General features: G+C 42.5%; 1 protein-coding gene across 1 annotated transcript in view; it reads left to right on the top strand.

The window, feature by feature from the left end:
- UNC80 (unc-80 homolog, NALCN channel complex subunit) overlaps positions 1-22520 on the top strand; it is a 172413-nt gene that overhangs the window by 11446 nt on the left and 138447 nt on the right. Inside the window, exons 3-8 of the mRNA XM_081900747.1 lie at positions 2069-2225; positions 3047-3366; positions 5249-5372; positions 6340-6413; positions 7510-7649; positions 21899-22160. Of these exons, the coding sequence (XP_081756873.1) occupies positions 2069-2225; positions 3047-3366; positions 5249-5372; positions 6340-6413; positions 7510-7649; positions 21899-22160 (1077 nt within the window). The remainder of the gene's footprint in view (positions 1-2068; positions 2226-3046; positions 3367-5248; positions 5373-6339; positions 6414-7509; positions 7650-21898; positions 22161-22520) is intronic.

Below are 22520 nucleotides of genomic sequence, written 5' to 3'. Positions count from 1 at the left end.
ATGGGTGACACCTGGCTTGAGAGCAGTACATGTGAAAAGGATCTAGGAGTCTTGGTTGACCACAAACTTGACATGAGCCAACAGTGTGACGCAGCAGCTAAAAAAGCCAATGCAATTCTGGGCTGCATCAATAGGAGTATAGCATCTAGATCAAGGGAAGTAATAGTGCCACTGTATTCTGCTCTGGTTAGACCTCACCTGGAGTACTGTGTCCAGTTCTGGGCACCACAGTTCAAGAAGGACACTGACAAACTGGAACGTGTCCAGAGGAGGGCAACCAAAATGGTCAAAGGCCTGGAAACAATGCCTTATGAGGGATGGCTAAGGGAGCTGGGCATGTTTAGCCTGGAGAAGAGGAGGTTAAGGGGTGATATGATAGCCATGTTCAAATATATAAAAGGATGTCACATAGAGGAGGCAGAAAGGTTGTTTTCTGCTGCTCCAGAGAAGCGGACACGGAGCAATGGATCCAAACTACAAGAAAGAAGATTCCACCGAAACATTAGGAAGAACTTCCTGACAGTAAGAGCTGTTCGACAGTGGAATTTGCTGCCAAGGAGTGTGGTGGAGTCTCCTTCTTTGGAGGTCTTTAAGCAGAGGCTTGATAACCATATGTCAGGAGTGCTCTGATGGTGTTTCCTGCTTGGCAGGGGGTTGGACTCGATGGCCGTTGTGGTCTCTTCCATCTCTATGATTCTATGATTCTATGACAGTGCCAAGCAAATGCAAATGTTTTGATGGGTTTCCTGAAGCAAACACTGCTGCTGCTGCTGTTGATGTTAATTAAATTGATATACCACCCTTCACCCAAGAATCATAGGGTGGTTTACAGCATGAAAATACAAAATGCATGAAACAAACTGTCAGGGGTTCAGGAGCAGAGGCACAGGGGAAAGAGGAAGCGGAGAGCGAAGGAGAACAATCCGAGGGCAGCGTAGGTGAGGATGACAGTGGGGGAAGAGATTCCATGAGCCTGTTGAGTGATTCGGAAGATTCCCAGAAGGGAGCACCGATAGCCAGAGCAAGGGGGGTCCCGGGAGGGACGCACCAGAAGCAAGGGACCAGCGGTGACTCCCAAAGCAGCAGCTGGAGATCGGGACCAGTTTCCCCACCAGAGCGTAGCGGGGGGGGGGGGGAAGAGTCCCATGTGTCAGGACCGGCTTCCCCTCCAGGGGAAAGAGAGGATGAGTCAGGGCTGACCACGCCCCTATCGCTGAGTGAGGGAACAGAGGGGAAGTCAGATCCAGCGAGTCCCCCCGAAGGGGGAAGCAGTGACAGAAGCAGCGTAACGGTCAGGAGGAAGGTTGCCGGCTGGGCGCGCGCGCCAAGTTCAAATGCACAGGCGCGCGGGACAGCTGGGAGCGAGGATTGGGAGCCAGGTCCTAAAGCACGCCGGAGGCAGGGGGAAGAATCCGGGGACTCTTCAGCATCAGAAGAGTCCAGAAACGGCAACACCCCGGCGGGCAGACGGACCCAGAGGAGAAAGGAGCAAAGGAGGAGGTGGAACAAGGCTAGGGTCTTGAACTGGTGTCTGGGGGGAGGAGATTCAGACGGAGCTTCAGCGGTCTAGGGTTGAGACGTAGAGCTGCGCGCCGCGGCTTTGGAATCGAAACTGAACCTTAATAAAGACTTTTGTATATAACAAGAACTGGCGTTGGTCCTCTGTGAGCTGGGACCTTGGGCAGCTCTGACACAAACAAAACAAACAAAAGTACAACCCCTTACAACTTTCATCAGCTCTGACCATTAGCCATGACCTGGCTGCTCATGGGAGTCCAACAAGGGCCCAGAAGTTCCTGACATATTGACAGACGTGTGTCAGCCCTCTGTACTTAAATCTAGGAGCAATGGGCTGAATAGGGTTTCCATGCATGTGCACATGGTTTCCAGAGATAATGTGCCCACTGTCCACCATTGCAACATGGGCCAATCAGACTTCCTGTGTGAAGAATGGAACTGTCCTCATTAAATTTACGTATGGTACTATTTTCATACAAAGCAGAAATGTTCAGTCTTTCAAGAACATGTAATAGGATTGGTTTTTTTTCTTTTTCCTCCTTCATTTTAGTCCTTTGAAAGAGTTTTGGTTGAGAATAAGTTGCACGGTCTTTCACCGGCCCTTTCTGAAGCCATCCAGAGCATTTCTCGCTGGGAACTGGTCCAAGCTGCCTTACCACATGTTCTTCACTGCACGGCGACACTGCTTTCCAATCGGAACAAGTTAGGTCAGTGCGCATGTTAGGATGCTATTATGCTAAAAACCTAATTATGTTCCTTCTAGTTTAAACTGATGGTTCTCAAAGCAGGATAAGCTGTGGCTAAGCAATGCATTTACCTACCCCTATTGATTTCAGTTGGTTGTGATTGAGCAGAATGACTCCTGGTACACCCTGTTCATTTCTCAGCTATGTGGGTTTGGGAGATCTATCCTGAGAAGGGCCCAGAAGTCCTGTTTTCTTTCTCTGGCACCACTAGGTAAACAAATTGTCTTAGGGCAATCTGGGCATTACATTAAGGTTACCAGACGTTCCCGTTTCCCAGGGACATTCCCCGAATTTACAAACCAGTCCCCTGACAAAATCCTATCATTCCTACTGAAGTTGAAAAGTGTCCCCGGATTCATTGAAAAAAATCTGGTAACCTTACATTACATGCCTAGGTCCCTGTGCTGCTAATGGGTGGATGACTGTGAGTGAAGAATCAGGGGTGGAAGAAAAAGAACGTGTCACTCTGCCTTTACCTGCTATTCAAAAGCCTATTTCCAGTAGGAAAACACACACACACACACATCCAATTATGGGGGGAGGGGAAGCTAGATAGAACTTCTAGATAAAGACTGATCATTGTAACAGCCCATGGCCTTGGTTTGGAGGAGAACATTTAAACTTTCAATTAATTCTATTGCAGTAGTAGTTTTAGTAGCGTAGTAGTAAAATAAATGTTGCTCGGCCATAAGCCATAGCAAAACTAATATATCACCAGAAGACAAAATCCAACAACAGTGCATAGGAAGACCCAGAACGTCTTGCTGTGTTTTCTCATCTAGGACATCAGGATAAACTTGGCGTTGCAGAAACGAAGCTGCTTCATACCCTGCACTGGATGCTACTAGAAGCTCCTCAAGACTGCAGCAATGACCGCTTTGGAGGAGGAGGAGGAGGCGGAGGCGGAGACAGGGCATCGAGCTGGAGAGGGAGCAGCAGCGCTTTCATCCACCAGATTGAAAACCAGGGATCTCCAGGGCATCCAAGGCGTGACAGCACCAATGAAGAGGAGGAGAACAACAGGAGGAAGTTCTTTCAGAATTCAATGGCCACAGTGGAGCTCTTTGTATTCTTGTTTGCTCCGCTAGTTCATAGGATCAAAGTAAGTGCTTAAAGTAAAGGCTCGTCAACACTTCTGCTTGTCCCGTGCCTAGAAAGTATTAAATTACTTACTTACAATGTCCAGAAGTGGCTACTGTGTTTCCTTCCTAGATCTCCAGTGTTGTGGGACACTCTGATTCCATCACCACTCCCAGAGTTCCCCTTGTCCCTGCTTTATTTCCCTCAGGTTCACTCATACTTATACAGTAGCATGGAAGCTCAAGTCAGACAACCCTCCAAATCCTGCTGTGGAGGATTCTGGAGGAGGCCTGGACCCACAAGGGCAACCATTCCATCTTTCATGTCTGGCATTCCTATGGTATCTCACAGAAACTTTTCTTTTAGGATATCAAATGGAGGGTGTAGCAGAGTCCTTGTAAGCAACCCCTTTTCTTTCTTTCTTTCTTTCTTTCTTTCTTTCTTTCTTTCTTTCTTTCTTTCTTTCTTTCTTTCTTTCTTTCTTTCTTTCTTTCTGCTGTATAAAATGTTTATTTGGTGCATGAGATGATTCTTACAATTTCTACCACCTTCATCACAGGTAGAATTGCATTACATTTTTGGAGAGTGAAATTGGAACCAGCAATAAGAACTTCAGATACTCTTCCCCAACTACAGCAACACAGAGCCAATGGCTGCTCCCACTGCCTGCACCCCAAACCCAGTCACAAGACACCTTGTGCACAACATACCACCCCCATGATTGTCCACACACTTTTGTGGATAAACCATGTGTAAAATGGAATAAGAGAGTGGTTTATAGGACAGAAGGACTCTACCTATGAGATTTTGGAACAAGGAATCTCTGGGTTTAAATAATAATGATAATAATAATAATAATAATAATAATAATAATAATAATAATAATAATAATTTATTATTTGTACCCCGCCCATCTGGCTGGGTTTCTAAAGCCACTCTGGGCGGCTTCCAACAAAGATGAAAGATACACTAAAATGTCACATATTAAAAAATTCTGAACAGGGCTGCCTTCAGATGTCTTCTGAATGTCAGGTAGATGTTTATCGCTTTGACATCTGATGGGAGGGTGTTCCACAGGGCGGGCGCCACTACCGAGAAGGCCCTCTGCCTGGTTCCCTGTAACTTGGCCTCTCGAAGTGAGGGAACCGCCAGAAGGCCCTCGGAGTTGGACCTCAGTGTCCGGGCAGAACGATGGGGGAGGAGACACTCCTTCAGATATACTGGACCGAGGCCGTTTAGGGCTTTAAAGGTCAGCACCAACACTTTGAATTGTGCTCGTACTGGGAGCCAATGTAGGTCTTTCAAGACCGGTGTTATATGGTCTCGGCGGCCGCTCCCAGTCACCAGTCTAGCTGCCGCATTCTGGATTAGTTGTAGTTTCCGGGTCACCTTCAAAGGTAGCCCCACGTAGAGCGCATTGCAGTAGTCCAAGCGGGAGATAACCAGAGCATGTACCACTCTGGCGAGACAGTCTGCAGGCAGATAGGATCTCAGCCTACATACCAGATGGAGCTGGTAAACAGCTGCCCTGGATACAGATTTGACCTGTGCCTCCATGGACAGCTGTGAGTCCAAAATGACTCCCAGGCTGCACACCTGGTCCTTCAGGGGCACAGTTACCCCATTCAGGACCAGGGAATCCTCCACACCTGCCCGCCTCCTGTCCCCCAAAAACAGTACTTCTGTCTTGTCAGGATTCAACCTTAATCTGTTAGCCGCCATCCATCCTCCAACCACTTCCAGACACTCACACAGGACCTTCACCGCCTTCACTGGTTCTGATTTAAAAGAGAGGTAGAGCTGGGTATCATCTGCATACTGATGAACACCCAGCCCAAATAAAAAATATCAATGCTCTTCTCCGTCAGATCCATAGGTGTCCCCATGTTCTTGTGTCCTTTTAGGAATCTGATCTGACTTTTCGTCTGGCCAGTGGCCTTGTTATTTGGCAGCCGATGTGGGAGCACAGGCAACCTGAAGTTTCCGCCTTTACTGCACTGGTTAAACCCATCAGGAATATAATCACAGGTTTGTGGTTGTGTTAATGCATGCAAAAGTACTTAGAAACTGAAAGTCACAGAAAAGTAGCTGATAAGTGTCTATTATAGAGTTTCAGAGGCTTCCTCAAACTTCCACCAAAGAACTGATACAAATTCTTTTGAAGAGAACCATCTCTTAATAGTAGATGTAGTATCTAACAGGGCTCCAAGTCCCTAACACAGAGCTGGGGAACCTTTTCCAGACCAAGGGTCACAGTGTCTCATGGGAAACATTCCAGGGGACACATGACAGTGGTGGGTGGCCATATGTCCAGAATTTCCTGGAATACTGTGGTGAAAAGCAGTGTCCGGGCAGAAATCGGCAAGACTTCCCAGAAAATCCAGATATATGGCATGCCATGTCAACTTTGGCCCCCAAAAAACTTTTGTGTCTGGATTTTCACTTTCTGAAATATGGCAACTCTAGCGGCCAGAGGCAAAGTAGGGGCAGCAGTGCATGTGAATGTAATCTTTGTTCAGTAGTCTACTATCTACAGACACTCAAACAGACACTCTATCATCCATCAAGAGGCATTTGGTGCACTATCGCAAAAGTGCCAAATGGAACGACACTCCCCCCTCCCGTATACAGTTCTGGGGGTTCACACCCAGCTAATTTCAGAGGTGCAAGGAGAAGGAGAGGGGAGATGCCTCATTGCACAAACTGAAGCCCTTCCACAGGGCTTTCACTGACAGAGTTAATCAGGTGACTCCTGTGCATTATCAGAGTTCAATGACACCTCCCACCCAGGTGAAAGCACTAGAAGAGGGTGGTGAGGGTTATAGCCTGGGGAGAGCCTGAAGGGATTGATAGAGAAGCCTGGGAGGCTGCATTTGCATGATTCAAGAGGTTTTTGTTTGTTTTATTTAAAAATGCATGCACTTCTTAGCCAATTCCGGTGTTTCTGTGCTTTGAGTCACACAGCTTGCCTACTAACAAGTTTTTCATTTGCCAGCAAAGAGGAGTTCTCCAATGAAAAACCAGACTCTGACATGTGAATCTCCTAATGTGGATGCTGGACGTACAGAGGTAATGTCTGAGGCTGTACAATCTTTATTGGAATCACAGGGAGGGGAGGGGCAGGGGGCGAGCTAAGGAACTGGGCTGAGGAAAGCATTTTTCTGCAGGGAAGGAAGCGATCCTGGAAAGGAATGGGTTGTCCTTCCCACTTGCTCCTCTAGGCAGGCGAATGTGCAAATACCAACCACAGTCCCTTTGGGAACTCAAGAGAAGTGGTATAACTTTAAACAAATGCTTGCTGTATAATGCAAGTTAAATCCTAGCAGAACCTGAAATAACAAAAGCTAAAATCCACTTAATCCATATCCACTTAACCTCAGCCATCAAAGGTTGGCTTTAAATGATTGCCCTCTGTAAGAGTTCAGGCCTTTATTCAGGATTTCAGGGAAAGAAAGTTTCATAAGCAGCCACTGTGAGAACAGAATGATGAACTAGATAGGAGCCTTCTTGGATCAGATCTATGCTAGGTGTGGGACAGCTGCCAACCATCCCAGTATCATTCCACTTTAAACAGCCATGGCTTCCCCCACAAAAGCCTGAGGACAACAGTTTAACCACTCTAAGAATTGTTGCTCTGCACCTAGAAAGATAACACATCAGAGAGCTAGAACAAGTCTTACATGAACACAGTTGTTTCAAAGAACAGGTTTGAACTGTGCACTTGACATGGACTGTCAAAGCCAATTCCTTTCCCTTTAATTGCACTCTAGAGTTGCACCACCAGGCTCCTCATTTTGCAAATAGTGTAGCAGAGTGAAGTAGAAAACAGCAACAAGATTCCTGCATGATGGATGCAAGGCAAGCTCACTGCTACACCATGGGAGTAGATCCTTACAGTGCAGTCTTTTATATGTGTACTTCATTCAAAGCAAGTGCAGTTTCTTTCAGTGGGTTTTACCCTCAAGAAACTATGCAAAGGATTGCAGTTTCAGCCTAATTATGCAGACTTCAACCATTATTCCTCCAGTGAAGCTTTCAAGGAGGACATCTGAATGTTCAGTTCCTCCAGTTAACAGCAAGAGTAGTTTGGATTACATGTTAGGCAGAACAGCAAACTGCACATTTTGATTGCATTTCTCTCTGTGAAATATTTTTGCACCCACAGGGGCTCCAGGTAGTGTGTGAAACACCCCAGGCAGATGCAGTGCCCCCCAGGCCTGCTTTCTCAGGCTGCCACCGTGGGAATTCTATTGATGGAAGTGTGTCATCCCAAGCCTCCCAGGAGAAAGGACCCCCCTATCCTAGGTAAAAGCTGATCTTCTAGAAGGGGTCCTCCTTGTCTCTCTTTTCTCCCCATCCCTGTCTCCTTCTTCTATGATCATAGGATACTTCCCACAGTTAGAAAAGACAGAGAAAGATTATTTCTGTTCTAAATATTAAAATGGGAGTCTTCCAGTTGTGTGATTCTGTTTGAAATGTATTTGGACTATAAAATGTGTGTTGAATAGCATATAACACTAATTTAACACCCACCACCCTCATTGGTAGCCTTGCTATCTTCCAGGACTTCGCTTCACATACAGCTCTGGAGGAGACTGTGGGACGTTGGTGCCTTCCGTATGCTCTAGCAGTGTTGTGGCAACTGCTTTTCCTTCCTCACACAGCATTGCTGCGAATGAGGCAGGCACCTTCCTCTCAGTTTGTCCCCTTCGAAGCTTCCTGAGGTGTTACATTGTGGCCACTAAGGGGCATTATTTCTTTGCCCGTTTACGTTTTGACCCCGGGTTGTTGGTCTCTTGTAGGATACCATGTTTTAAGCTGAAGCCATTACCAAGCGGATTGAAACACAAATTGTTGTTTAGACATTCAAAGACACTTTCTCTTGCAAGAATCTCTGGCAAGCATTTCAATTTTTCAGAAAAATGTTTGAAGCATAGTGCCTGAAACAAGGTATTCATGTTTACTGACCTGGTCCTGACCTGTTGCCAACTATATTAAAAGGGCACAGCTGACTTCCCCCACCCAGGAACCTTATTTTCTGTGAAAAAAGCATTGAAAAGCAACTTCTGTGATGTAGGAAAGTTAGCAGTGCCATGCTCACAGAGAGTGGAAATGAAGACTTTCCCCAAATATATACACAGAAGGGGGCGGGGAGACACAAACACACACACTCTTAAAAATATATCAAATATTCTTTTTCCTGCTGAGCTACAGTTTTGGGGCAGCTCTCTTTACTTGATTATTTTTAGGCTAGTTCAGAGTGCCCAAAGGAGGAAGGAACTGGTTTTTAGACAGCAAAAATGAGGCAGTCAGTGTCTGAAACTGAGCTGGGCGGTCGCTATGGCAATGAAGCTGCAGGCAGGCTCTCTATTCTGCGTCATTAATTTCTCCTCATTTGCTGAACTCATTGATCACTACAAAGTCAACTGGATACGGGGGGGAGGGGTGGTTGTTGCCTAGCAACATGCAGTGAAGAAATAAATGTTGTTTGCTCCAGTTACTAACCCAGCATCCATGGAATTATTTTGTCCTTGAAGACCAAATTCAACCAAATTGCTACATCCACAGCCTTTGGGGGTCGTGGTAACTGAGTTGAGTCAGCACAGAGTTGAAATTAAAATTCAGAAGACATGAAAATGTCTAGTTTTTTTAAAGGCAGGTTTATTCAACAGAACATAGATTGGCTTTTTGGTAGATATCCTGAGCTTTTTTTTTTTGAACTTTGGCGTTCTGTTTCTGAATATACTATATGCAGTCTACTATTTGTCCCTAATGTAGTCCCCAGTCCAAAAGAACGAGTCACCCTCAGAGTTCATAGCCACAGTCTGAGTGACATGTAGAAAACTGGGAGGTGGGTCTTTGATGACAAGTAGACTGGGAATTTTAGCAAGGCCACTTTTGCCCCAGCAAAAATTAATATAAGGTAACGATTCTTAACCAGCAGAGCAACCTTATCCGTTTGTTAACTTTCTTAATCTCAAATAAATTAGATATACTTTTTGTATTATTTTTCAGTCTGTTTGTTAATGTTAATGTTGTCCTAGTGCTCATTAATAGGGAAGAATCAGGTGTAAGATGCACAATCTGTTTCTCTTAGGTTTTGGGATTTGTGCCAACACCAGTGTTTATTGTTTCTCTACCAATGCAGCTTTATCGGCACAAATTCTCAAAGCAATTTACAAAACCATAAAATAACAGAGCATTAAAAAAAACAATTTACAAACAAGATTAAAGAGCAACTAAAAATAGATCACAGTATACCAGCGGATTAATCACTGGACGGGGAACATAACAAAACACACATGAATTCCTTTTAAAAAAACAAAAACCATTTTGGTTGACCTAATGAAAGTATCACCCTTTTATTGATTTCAGACCATCCAAGTGTCCCTATTTTCCAGGGACATACCTGATTTAGAGAAGCTGTCTCAGTTTCTGATTTGATTCCAGAATGCCCCACTTTTCTTTACGATGTCCCTACTTTCATTGAAGAAATGTTGGAGGGTATGGAGTTATTCGACCCCTGAGCCATCTGAAGCCAATACTGCATAAGGAAGTTTTCTTAATGTTTAATGTTTTATTATGTTTTAATACATGTTGGAAGCTGCCCAGAGTGGCTGGAACAACCCAGTAAGATGTGTGGGGTATAAATAGTAAAATTATCATTGTGGAATGGGACGTCCCTATTTTCATCAGAGAAATGTTGGAGGTTATGCAATTTTGGAGTTTTCCTTATGAGCCAACATGACTACCATCCTTTTTTTTAAAAAAATAATAATTTTTATTAACATTTTTTAAAAAAAGGAAAACATAGGTACGAAATAATAAATAAAAAATTAAATACAATATTCTTTACAGTTATATATAGTATCGTCTTATCTACATTGCGTTAGATCATGCCTTGACTTCCCTCCTTCCCAGTTGCGGTTTTCTTATCTTTTACAGTTTCTTCATAATATATATATATATATATATATATATATATATATATATATATCACAAGTTAATCCTGCTGTAGTCCTTAAGCTTCTACAGTTAGTTTCTATATATGTAACAAATTTGCTCCATTCTTCTACAAACTTTGATCCTTTTTGGTTTCTAATCCTATGTGTCACTTTCGCTAATTCCGTACATTCAAATAGTTTTATTTTTATTTTTTAATGATATTTATTGAAATTTTACAGACAAAGAAAAGTTACAGAATAAGAAAAGAAAAAGAAAAAAGATACAAAAATCAAAATACATGAAAAATAAAAAACAATTAAAAACAGATCAATCTTTTCGTGTCTTATATTTCATTTACTTGTTTCCTGACTTCCTCACACCTCCCTTTTTTGTATTCCAGTTCACATAGTTAATTCAGCAAATCCTTTCCCTCTTTGTTTTTATCTTAATTCTATATCTTAACATATTAAAACTTCGTATCTTCATCTGATTATCAATCCATTTTTACATATTCTTTTTAGCTTTGTTGCTATAGCCATTTCATTTCAATCCAACATCATTTTAACATTCATTAATTTTACATTGTTTCTGTAAATAGTTTTTAAATTCCTTCCAATCTTCTTCCACCAACTCTTCTCCCTGGTCTCGAATTCTGCCAGTCATTTCCGCCAGTTCCATATAGTCCATCACTTTCATCTGCCATTCTTCCAAGGTGGGTAGATCTTGTGTCTTCCAGTACTTTGCGATGAGTATTCTTGCTGCTGTTGTAGCGTACATAAAGAAAGTTCTATCCTTCTTTGGCACCAATTGGCCGACCATGCCCAGGAGAAAGGCCTCTGGTTTCTTCAGGAAGGTATATTTAAATACCTTTTTCAATTCATTATAGATCATCTCCCAGAAGACCTTAATCCTTGGGCACGTCCACCAGAGGTGAAAGAATGTAACTTCATTTTCTTTACATTTCCAACACATTGTCGGGCAAATGATATATTTTTGCAAGCTTGACTGGTGTCATGTCCCACCTGTATATCATTTTCATTATATTCTCTCTTAAGGCATTACATGCCGTAAATTTCATACCTGTGGTCCACAACTGTTCCCAGTCAGCAAACATTATGTTATGTCCAACATCTTGTGCCCATTTAATCATAGCAGATTTAACCGTTTCATCTTGGGTATTCCATTTCAACAGCAAGTTATACATTATTGATAATATCTTAGTTTTAGGATCTAGCAGTTCTGTTTCCAATTTTGATTTTTCCACCTGGAAACCAATTTTTTTGTCCAAATTGTAAGCCTCCCTTATTTGATAATAATGAAGCCAATCTCGCACTTTGTCTTTTAATTTCTCAAAACTCTGCAATTTCAATTTGTCACCCTCCTGTTCCAAAATCTCCCAATATTTTGGCCATTTGGCCTCCATATTGAGCTTTTTCTGAGCCTTCGCTTCCATCGGTGATAACCACCTTGGGGTTTTATTTTCAAGTAAGTCTTTATATCTTGTCCAGACATTAAACAATTCTCTTCTGACAATATGGTTTTTAAATGCTTTATGTGCTTTAACCTTGTCATACCACAGATATGCATGCCACCCAAAAACGTTATTGAAACCTTCTAAATCCAAAAATGTCTGTGTTCTCAAGAAGCAGCCATTCTTTCAACCAGCAAAATGCTGCTGATTCATAATAGAGTTTAAGGTCTGGCAGGGCAAATCCACCTCTATCCTTTGCATCAGTTAATATTTTAAATTTTATTCTGGGCTTCTTGCCCTGCCAGACAAATGTAGAAATATCTCTCTGCCACTTCTTGAAACAGTCCATTTTGTCCAAAATTTGCAATGATTGAAATAAAAATAACATTCTTGGCAATACATTCATCTTTATAACAGCAATTCAACCAGACAAGGAAAGCTTCACGTTTGACCATATTTCAAGATCCTTTTTCACTTCTGACCAACATTTCTCGTAGTTATCTTTAAAAAAAATTAAGTTCTTCGCGGTCATATTAACCCCCAGGTATTTTACTTTCTTAACCAGTGTTAAACCCGTCTCCTTCTGAAACCTCTCTTTCTCAATCGGTGTTAAATTTTTCTCAAGAACCTTAGTCTTTAATTTGTTCAACTTAAATCCTGCCACTTGACCAAATTCCTGAATCAATTCTAATACTCTTTTAGTACTAGATTCTGGCTCCTGTAATGTCAATACTAAATCATCTGCAAACGCTTTAAGTTTATACTGTTTAGCTCCGACCTGAATACCTTTGATCAGGTGGTCCCTTCTAATCATGTTTAGCAAAACCTCCAGGACCGAAATAAAAAGCAATGGGGAAATTGGGCAGCCTTGTCGTGTCCCTTTCTCCATCTCAAATTCTTCTGTCACCATGTTGTTAACTATCAATTTGGCCTTTTGTTCTGAGTAGATTGCACCTATACCGTTTACAAAACCTTGACCAACCCCCATCCCCTGAAGATTTTTCTTCATAAAACTCCAATAAATATTATCAAAAGCTTTCTCCGCGGCAACAAATATCAAAACTGCTTTAGTATTAATGTTCACTTGCAGCTTCTCTAAAATGTTAATTATGTTTCTCGTGTTGTCGGACAAGTGTCTACCCGGGAGAAAGCCAGCTTGGTCTTTATGTATCTCCTCAACTAGTACTTTTTTCAATCTTTTAGCCAGAATATCTGCAAAAATTTTGTAATCCATGTTAAGTAGGGATATGGGGCGGTAGTTCTTAAGTTGTGTTTTTTCAGACTCAGTTTTCGGTATAAGTGTAATATAAGCTTCCTTCCACGACTCTGGCGCTTTCCCCCCTCCAAAATTTCATTACAAACCTCCTTTAGTGGTTGAATTAACCAATCTTTCAAAGATTTTAATATTTTGAGGTTAAACCATCCGGCCCTGGAGATTTGCCCAACTGCATATTCTGGATGGCACCTTCCATCTCCTGTTCCGTTATTTTATAATTCAGCATTAACTTATTTTCTTGAGAGTTTTTTTGTAATCCATTTGTTCTTAAAAACTGGTCTATATCAGTCTCTTTCTGTGGCCCTTGTGTATATAATTGTTTGAAGTATCTCTGGAAGCACTTTCTAATCTCCACTGGATTCTGTATATTCTTTCCTTCCACTTCCAAATTTGTAATGGTATTTTTTGTCTTTTTTTCATCTGCCAGGCTAGCAGTTTCCCACATTTATTAGCCGATTCAAATGTCTTTTGTCTCATCTGCTTGATTTTCCATTCTATTTCCTGGTTTATCATTTTCATGTATTGTACTTAGTATAGCTTTATTTCTCTCAGAATCTCTTGCGATTTGGTTTCGCTCTTAATTTCTTCTCCAAAATTTTATCTTTTTTCTCATTTTGAGTTCTCTTTTTTATTGCATTCTGTTGAATCAGAAACCTTCTCATAACCGCTTTGCTTGCATCCCAGATTACTCTTTTTTCAACCGTAGTGTTCATGTTTATCTCAAAATAATCTCTCAAGGTTTTTTGGGCCTTCTTGGTGACTTCTGCATCTCTAAACAAGGTGTCATTCATCCTCCATCTAAAGGAACCAATTGGTGTTAATTTCATCTCCATTCTCACAGCATTATGGTCGGACAAATTTCCGTTTTTCGAATTTTAGGAGCCAATCCTCTAGTTATCCAAATTTGGTCAATTCTTGTCCATGTCATTTTGCCTTCAGAGAAGAAAGTTCCCTCTCTACCCAAGGGGTTCTTAGTTCTCCAAATATCAATTAAGTCCATGTTATCAGTCATGTCAAAAAAGGTTTTTGGCAGTCTGCCATCTTTAGTGACTACCTGTCTTTGTGACTTATCCATATTTGTGGACACCACTCCATTCATATCTGCCATCATAATAATGTTATACTCCATATAGTCCAACAATGTCTCATGCAACTTCTTAAAAAATTCAGATTCCCCCTCATTTGGTGCATAAACTCCTACTATCAAGAATTTCTCTCCTTGAATTTGAATTTCAATTGCCACAAATCTTCCTTGGTCATCTTTAAAAATAAATTTCGGTGATAGGCTCTCTTTAGCATAGATTACAACTCCTCTCTGTTTAACCTGTGAGTGTTCAGAACTTAAATGGTTAAGGGTTCTGAGTGTGCGTCACATTCCGACGTCAGACGTAAGCCGGGAGGAGACAGAAGCTTTTAGAAGCTAAGGAGGAGGAGTTTTTTCCTGTACTTTCACTTCTCTCTGTGTATCTGTGAGAGAGAGACATGGCTGCTAGCAGCCCAGGAGAATCTGAGAAATGCTGAGCTGTAAATATTCTGCTGCAATAAAGGACTGATAAATAAATAAGCACACTAACGCTTCGTGTGTTTGGATGGTTTTGAAGCAACAGTTGTTCCGCTGTGTTCCACTCTGCAAACTTGCGGCTGCCGGAGGAGGACCTGAGCAGAGGTCGCAACGGAAGAGTGCCGGACAGTCATAGAAGGAGTTGCGCTTAATTGGGGCCGTAAATCAATTAAGCCTAATTATTCTCAGATAACCTTGTCTGATGAGATAAACTCTTGGCCCAATCTTTTGTTAATCAGTACTTTCCTGTGTAGCCTTATCACATGAGTTTCCTGTAAGCAAATCAAGTCCAATTGTTCCTTTTTCAATAAATGAAAAACTTTTTTCCTTTTCTCCGGGGAATTAAAACCGTGAATGTTCCAACTTAATAGTTGCAGAGACATGGTGTGGTTATTTTGCTTTTCCTCCGACTGCTCCAAGTAGTTGTTCTTCTTCTGTCGGTGGTGTCACCTTCTCTAATTTATCCAGTCCCAAAGGTAGTCTAGCGTTCCTGGTTTTAATGCTCTTGGCTCTTCTTCAGCTTCTTTTTGTAGGTTTTCTCCGTGCTCTCTCAGAAATTTTTCTTTGTCTTCCACTGATCTTATTTTGATTTTTTTCCCTTTAAAGGTAAAAGAAAGGCCTTGGGGAAACTCCCACCTGAAAACAATTCTGTTTCCTCTCAACAGGGCCACCAGCTCTCCGTAGTTAGCCCTAAGATCCAATAAATATTTCGGAATGTCCTTAAAAATCTCGATTCTTGTATCTCCAAAGTCTGCTGGAAATGCAGACTCAATATTTTATCTCTCCCTTCTTTCGTTCGGAGGGTAATCAAACAGTCTCTCACCCTGTTCTTTCTCCCTCCTCTTCCAAGTCTAAAAGCACTTACTATCTTAAAGTCTTGCTTATCATCCAAGTTCCAGAAGTCTGCAAATTCCTGTGTAAGAAAGTCACTTAAGCTGTCTTTTTTAAGTTCAGGTACCACCCTGATCCTCAAATTAGTCTGTTTCTCCTTAAGTTCAATCATGGACAAAAGCGACCGGTGGTCCTCGAGCTGTTTACATATCGGTGTTATCTTTTCCTCTACAGCTGATGCTTTTTCCTTTGCTTCCTCAGCTGCCTTTTGATTTGAAGTAGATTCTTGCAGCAGTCTTTCAATGGATTCTGTGTTTGAATTCACCTTCTGCCCCAAGTTGTTGATGCTAGTAGTGTTTTGGTCAATTTTAGTTGTTGCTTCAGTAACTTGTTTGCTTAATTTTTCCAAGGTTTCATAAATTTTACTTAATACTGAAGTAAATCCCTCTTCAGATGCCATTCCTTTAGACCCAGCTTTGGCAGGATCTTCTCCTTGTGGTGCAGAGGGGCCGGATGCTGATGCTCTGCGCTGCTGCAATACTACGCTGGTCTGCTGCATTCTAACCTTGCCAGATCTTGTTGTTTTTTCCTGAGGCAAGTTCTTTTCCTGAGGCAAGTTTGCCATAACACTTTATCTGAGGATCAAGGTCAGTCCCACGGCCAAAGCTTGCTTTGCAGTGGAAATTTCCCTGACCAGTTAGCAGTGGAAAATTCCCCAACTAGTTGTAGCAATTTCAATATTCCTCTAGGGGGACACAGTAACAGTCAGTGGCATTACAATAAAGTATCTTTTCCAACTTTCCAATGTCCCCCTTCAACAAAATAAGCAACAGTTTCAAATCCAAAGAAACCCTTCAGAAAGTATCTCTCTTGCAGAGTTAGCTGTCAAAAAGTTACATTGTCCATAAACAGTGCGACTCTCAGTACAGCAGTTCTATTAATCCTGGCAGTCCGTTCCCAAGGATTAAGTGGTGGTCTTTATTCCCTTTTCTCTCCTTTTTTTTGCAGGCAAAAAATACTTTCCCCTCTTCCCTCCCCTCTCCTGAAGTTCAGGGAGGGAGTTCTTTTAATCTGACGTTAGGATTTATGTCCTTTTAACGCAACTCTCCAGGTCTTAGCTTAAACAGTCTTTGCTTTGATCTGTGTACAGAAAACGGAAGGCAGACTTCCTGTTTACGCCTTCCCGCTTCAGTGACAAATTAATCCTTCCCCCCCCTCAAATTCCCCAATCTTTAAACTTGACCTACTCATGGGTAGTTATTTAGTAGCCGAATTGTCACAGGAAAAAGGTCAGTGCTCTCCGGCAACAGCTGTGCGGCTTCACTCCGCAGAAGAAGCAATTGACTCTCAGCACCGCGCCAGACGTCCTGTTTCGCTTTGGAGCCCCTTGCGGGGTTCCCTCGCAGATTGGGGGGCGCTAAGGGTGCCCACCGTGTCCCACAGTCACAGGCTTCTCCCACCTGTGATTTTCGAAGGGGTCCCCGCTTCGCCGTAGCGGTCCGACCCGATTTCCGCGGAGCTACTCCCTCAGAACTAGAGGGAATCCGCCATTGCCGATGGCGCCGCCTCCAGAAGTCCATTCGAATAGTTTTACCTGCCATTCCACAACAGTTGGAATTTCTGATGTCTTCCATTTTTGCGCTACTAGAATCCTAGCTGCCACCGTTGCGTACTGAAATAACTTATGATCAATCTTTTTTTATTTTGTCCCCTATTATCCCTAATAAGAATGCCTCTGGCTTTTTTGGAAAGGTATACCTGAAGATTCCCCTTCATGGATCACTGCCTTGCCGTGGCGAAGGGGCTTGAAGAACTCAGAGAAGCTATGAACTATGCAGAGCAGGGCACCCAAGATGAACAGGTCATAGTGGAGAGTTTTGACCAAACGTGATCCACCTGGAGGAGGAACCGGCAAGCCACTCCAGTATCCCTGCCAAGAAAACTCCATGGACAAAGACAACAGGCGTATAAAAGTTATGATGCTGGAAGATGAGCCCCTCAGGTCGGAAGGCGTCCAACATGCTACTGGGGAAGAGCAGAGGGCAAGTACAAGTAGATCCAGAGCTGATGAAGCGGCTGGGCCAAAGCCAAAAGGACGCTCAGTTGCGGATATGCCTGGAAGCGAAAGGAAAGTCCGATGCTGTAAAGAAAAATATTGCATAGGAACCTGGAATGTAAGAACCATGAACCTGGGTAAGTTGGAGGTGGTCAAAAATGAGATAGCAAGAATAAATATTGACATCCTGGGCATCAGTGAACTAAAATGGACAGGAATGGGTGAATTCAGTTCGGATGTCCATCATATCTACTACTGTGGGCAAGAAACCCGTAAAAGAAATGGAGTGGCCCTCATAGTCAACAAAAGAGTGGTGAAGGCTGTACTGGGATGCAATCTCAAAAATGATAGAATGATCTCAATACCAATCCAAGGCAGACCTTTTAACATCACAGTAATCCAAGTTTATGCACCAACTACTGGTGCTGAAGAAACTGAAATTGACCAATTCTATGAAGACTTACAACACCTTATAGAAGTGACACCAAAGAAGGATGTTCTTCTCATTATAGGCGATTGGAATGCTAAAGTAGGGAGTCAAGAGATAAAAGGAACAACTGGCAAGTTTGGCCTTGGAGATCAAAACGAAGCAGGGCAAAGGCTAATAGAGTTCTGTCAAGAGAACAAGCTGGTCATCACAAACACTCTTTTCCAACAACACAAGAGACGACTCTACACATGGACATCACCAGATGGGCAGCATCGAAATCAGATTGATTATATTCTCTGCAGCCAAAGATGGAGAAGCTCTATACAGTCAGCAAAAACAAGACCTGGAGCTGACTGCGGCTCAGATCATCAGCTTCTTATAGCAAAATTCAAGCTTAAACTGAAGAAAGTAGGAAAAACCACTGGGCCGGTAAGATACAATCTAAGTCAAATCCCTTATGAATACACAGTGGAAGTGAGGAACAGGTTTAAGGATTTAGATTTGGTGGACAGAGTGCCTGAAGAACTATGGATGGAGGATCGCAACATTATACAGGAGGCAGCAACGAAAACCATCCCAATGAAAAGGAAATGCAAGAAAGCAAAGTGGCTGTCCAACAAGGCCTTACAAATAGCGGAGGAGAGAAGGCAAGCAAAATGCGAGGGAGATAGAGAAAGACACAGGAAATTGAATGCAGATTTCCAACGAATAGCAAGGAGAGACAAGAAGACCTTCTTAAACGAGCAATGCAAAGAAATAGAGGAAAGCAATAGAATGGGAAGAAGATCTGTTCAAGAAAATTGGAGATATGAAAGGAACATTTCGTACAAAGATTTCCATAATAAAGGACAAAAGTGGTAAGGACCTAACAGAAGCAGAAGACATCAAGAAGAGGTGGCAAGAATACACAGAGGAATTATACCAGAAAGATATGGATGTCTCGTACACCCTAGGTAGTGTGGTTGCTGACCTTGAGCCACACATCCTGGAGAGTGAAGTCAAATGGGCCTTAGAAAGCATTGCTAATAACAAGGCCAGTGGAAGTGATGGTATTCCAGCTGAACTATTTAAAATTTTAAAAGATGGTGCTGTTAAGGTGCTACACTCAATATGCCAGCAAGTTTGGAAAACTCAGCAGTGGCCAGAAGATTGGAGAAGATCAGTCTACATCCCAATCCCAAAGAAGGGCAGTGCCAAAGAATGCTCCAACTACCGCACAATTCCACTCATTTCACACGCTAGCAAGGTTATGCTTAAAATTTTACAAGGAAGGCTCAAGCAGTATGTGGACCGAGAACTCCCAGAAGTGCAAGCTGGATTTAGAAGAGGCAGAGGAACCAGAGACCAAATTGCAAACATGCGCTGGATTATGGAGAAAGCTAGAGAGTTCCAGAAAGACATCTACTTCTGCTTCATTGGAAATGCAAAAGCCTTTGACTGTGTCGACCACGGCAAACTATGGCAAGTTCTTAAAGAAATGGGAGTGCCAGATCACCTCATCTGTCTCCTGAGAAATATCTATGTGGGACAAGAAGCTACAGTTAGAACTGGATATGGAACAACTGATTGGTTCAAAATTGGGAAAGGAGTACGACAAAGCTGTATTTTGTCTCCCTGCTTATTTAACTTATATGGAGAATTCATCATGCGAAAGGCTGGGCTGGACGAATCCCCAGCCGGAATTAAGATTGCCGGAAGAAATATCAACAACCTCAGATATGCAGATGACACAACCTTGATGGCAGAAAGTGAGGAGGAATTAAAGAACCTTTTAATGAGGGTGAAAGAGGAGAGCGCAAAATATGGTCTGAAGCTCAACATCAAAAAAACAAAGATTATGGCCACTGGTCCCATCACTTCCTGGCAAATAGAAGGGGAAGAAATGGAGGTAGTGAGAGATTTTACTTTCTTGGGCTCAATGATCACTGCAGATGGTGACAGCAGCCACGAAATTAAAAGACGCCTGCTTCTTGGGAGAAGGGCAATGACAGGCCTAGACAGCATTTTGAGAAGTAGAGACATCACCTTGCCAACAAAGGTTCGTATAGTTAAAGCTATGGTTTTTCCAGTAGTGATGTATGGAAGTGAGAGCTGGACCATAAAGAAGGCTGATCGCCGAAGAATTGATGCTTTTGAATTATGGTGCTGGAGGAGACTCTTGAGAGTCCCATGGACTGCAAGAAGATCAAACCTCTCCATACTGAAGGAAATCAACCCTGAGTGCTTACTGGAAGGACAGATTGTGAAGCTGAGGCTCCAGTACTTTGGCCACCTCATGAGAAGAGAAGACTCCCTGGAGAAGACCCTGATGTTGGGAAAGATGGAGGGCACAAGGAGAACGGGGCGACAGAGGACGAGATGGTTGGATAGTGTTTTCGAGGTTACCAGCATGAGTCTGAGGCAGTGGAGGACAGAGGCAGTGGAGGACAGAGGTGCCTGGCGTTCTCTGGTCCATGGGGTCACGAAGAGTCGGACACGACTAAACAACTAAACAACAACAACCTGAAGATTTTCTTTAATTCATTGTATATTAATTCCCAGAATCTTTTCATTTTCTCGCGTGTCCACCACATATGATATAGGTCTCCATCTTTACTTTTACATTTCCAACAAGCCTTATTTCCCATTTTATACATTTTTACTAATTTAACTGGGGTAATATACCACCTATACATCATTTTTTCTAGGTTCTCCCTTAAAGTGGAACATGCCGTAAATTTCATTCCCTTATTCCATAAATTTGTCCATTTATCAAAATCTATATTATAACCCTGGTCAATTGCCCACTTTACCATCACCTCCTTTATTTCCTCGTCTTTGGTATCCCATTCCAGTAAAACATTATACATCTTCAATAGAAGTTTTGTTTTCCCTTCCAAAATTTCTGTTTGATATTTAGATTTTTTCTCACTAAATCCTGATTTTTTATCTTCATTCCATAAAAAGGACAGCAGTTTATCCTCTTCCATAACAGTCCCAGCCAACAGAAGGTGTAGCTACTTCTACGATGGGGCAAGGTGAGGCAGCCACCTCAGGTGTCGGGATCCACAGTGGCCGCAAATTTGGCCTCTAAGGAGTGCATTGCCTACTGCTGCCACCGCTGCACTGCCCCGCCCGCCCCCCGCCCCCAAAGTAGTTCTTCACACACACCCTTGTTCCTGATGTAGGTCTTCACTCGCCCCTTAATCCCTGATGGGTGGGGCGACACCATTTTGTGGTTCACCTCAGGTGCCAAAATGTCAGGGCTGGCCCTGGTGTGGCCTTTGGCATTGATGTACAATCTCAGCTGCAATAGACCCTGGGGAAAAGGGAGATGACTCTGGCAGCAATCTGGGGACCCTCTTTAGAACAGTCAGGCAAGTGCTCTTGAAAGGGCTCAGCACTTGTGGAAAATTCACTGGAAGCGCAACATCTAGGGTTCACAAAAGCTGGGCTAGAAGCACTAATCAATTAACTGGTGTGACTTATTAATTAATCACACGGTTAATATGTGGGTGCCTGGTCAGATTTCCATAGGAGAGGGTGCTTAGGGTTGATTGGCAGTGATGCAAATGCAGGTGGTTCATAGTAGTACATATTATAATCTGTAAGCAGGGTGTAAATATATAATAATAATAATAATAATAATAATAATAATAATAATAATAATAATAATAATAAAAACCTTCCTTGGAATCACAATTAGTCACATTCTTTATTCTTCTCCTTGACCTTAAGCTTTGATAGAAAAGCTATATTTCAAGAGAGCTTGAATACTGAATAGTTTGTGCCATTTTCCTTATATGAATTATATGTTTAGATTGCAGAGTTAAGCTTTTCTGGTTAGAATTTAATATCTTCTGCTATTAACGTAAGCAGCTTTCTCCAGACTGAAGTAAGCAGTTTGTCCTTTGACTTGTCCTGTAATAAGATGTACTTGGGAGCCCTTAGGGGTCTGGCTGCTTCTATAGTTCAAAGCATTTGTTTCTTTATCATTTGTGACAGGGTGTCTTTGGTCATCCCACCATGCCAAAAGTCTCGGTATGCTACCTATTTTGACGTGGCTGTATTACGCTGCCTACTTCAGCCACACTGGTCCGAGGAAGGCACTCAGTGGTCCCTGATGTATTACCTCCAGAGGCTGCGGCATATGCTGGAGGAAAGGCCTGAGAAATCTCCTGAGCCAGAGGTCCCACCGTTGCCCAGGCCTCGCAGCAGTTCCATGGTTGCAGCAGCTCCATCACTGGTGAACACTCACAAAACACAGGTAAGGACAACGGGACAGCCCACAAAGGTTTGGGGGTGGTGTGGCTAACATGTTTATAGTTTTAGGTCTTATGGCCTGTCAGAAACCTGGCCGGAATTTCAGACCAACCAGGGAAGAAGTACACATATAATTTAGCTGTCTTTCTAGGTTGCTGCTCTTTTGTTCATTTGGAAATAAACAAAATATTCCTTTGATTTTTAGGATTTATTTATTTAAAATATTTTTACACTGTTCTATTGACAATTTCAGTGCAGTGCACAATAAAATACAACAGTAACAACAGTAAAAAAAAAAATCATTAAAAACCACTCAATTTTTGAAACATACACAGCATTCAAATTACTGAGTGAACAAAAATAT

This window comes from Podarcis melisellensis (genome assembly GCF_964234715.1).
Source record: "Podarcis melisellensis genome assembly, chromosome: 1".
In the NCBI taxonomy this organism is placed as follows: Eukaryota; Metazoa; Chordata; class Lepidosauria; order Squamata; family Lacertidae; genus Podarcis; species Podarcis melisellensis.
Note: the sequence above shows the minus strand (reverse complement) of the source record. Positions and strands in the feature narration are given on the sequence as shown.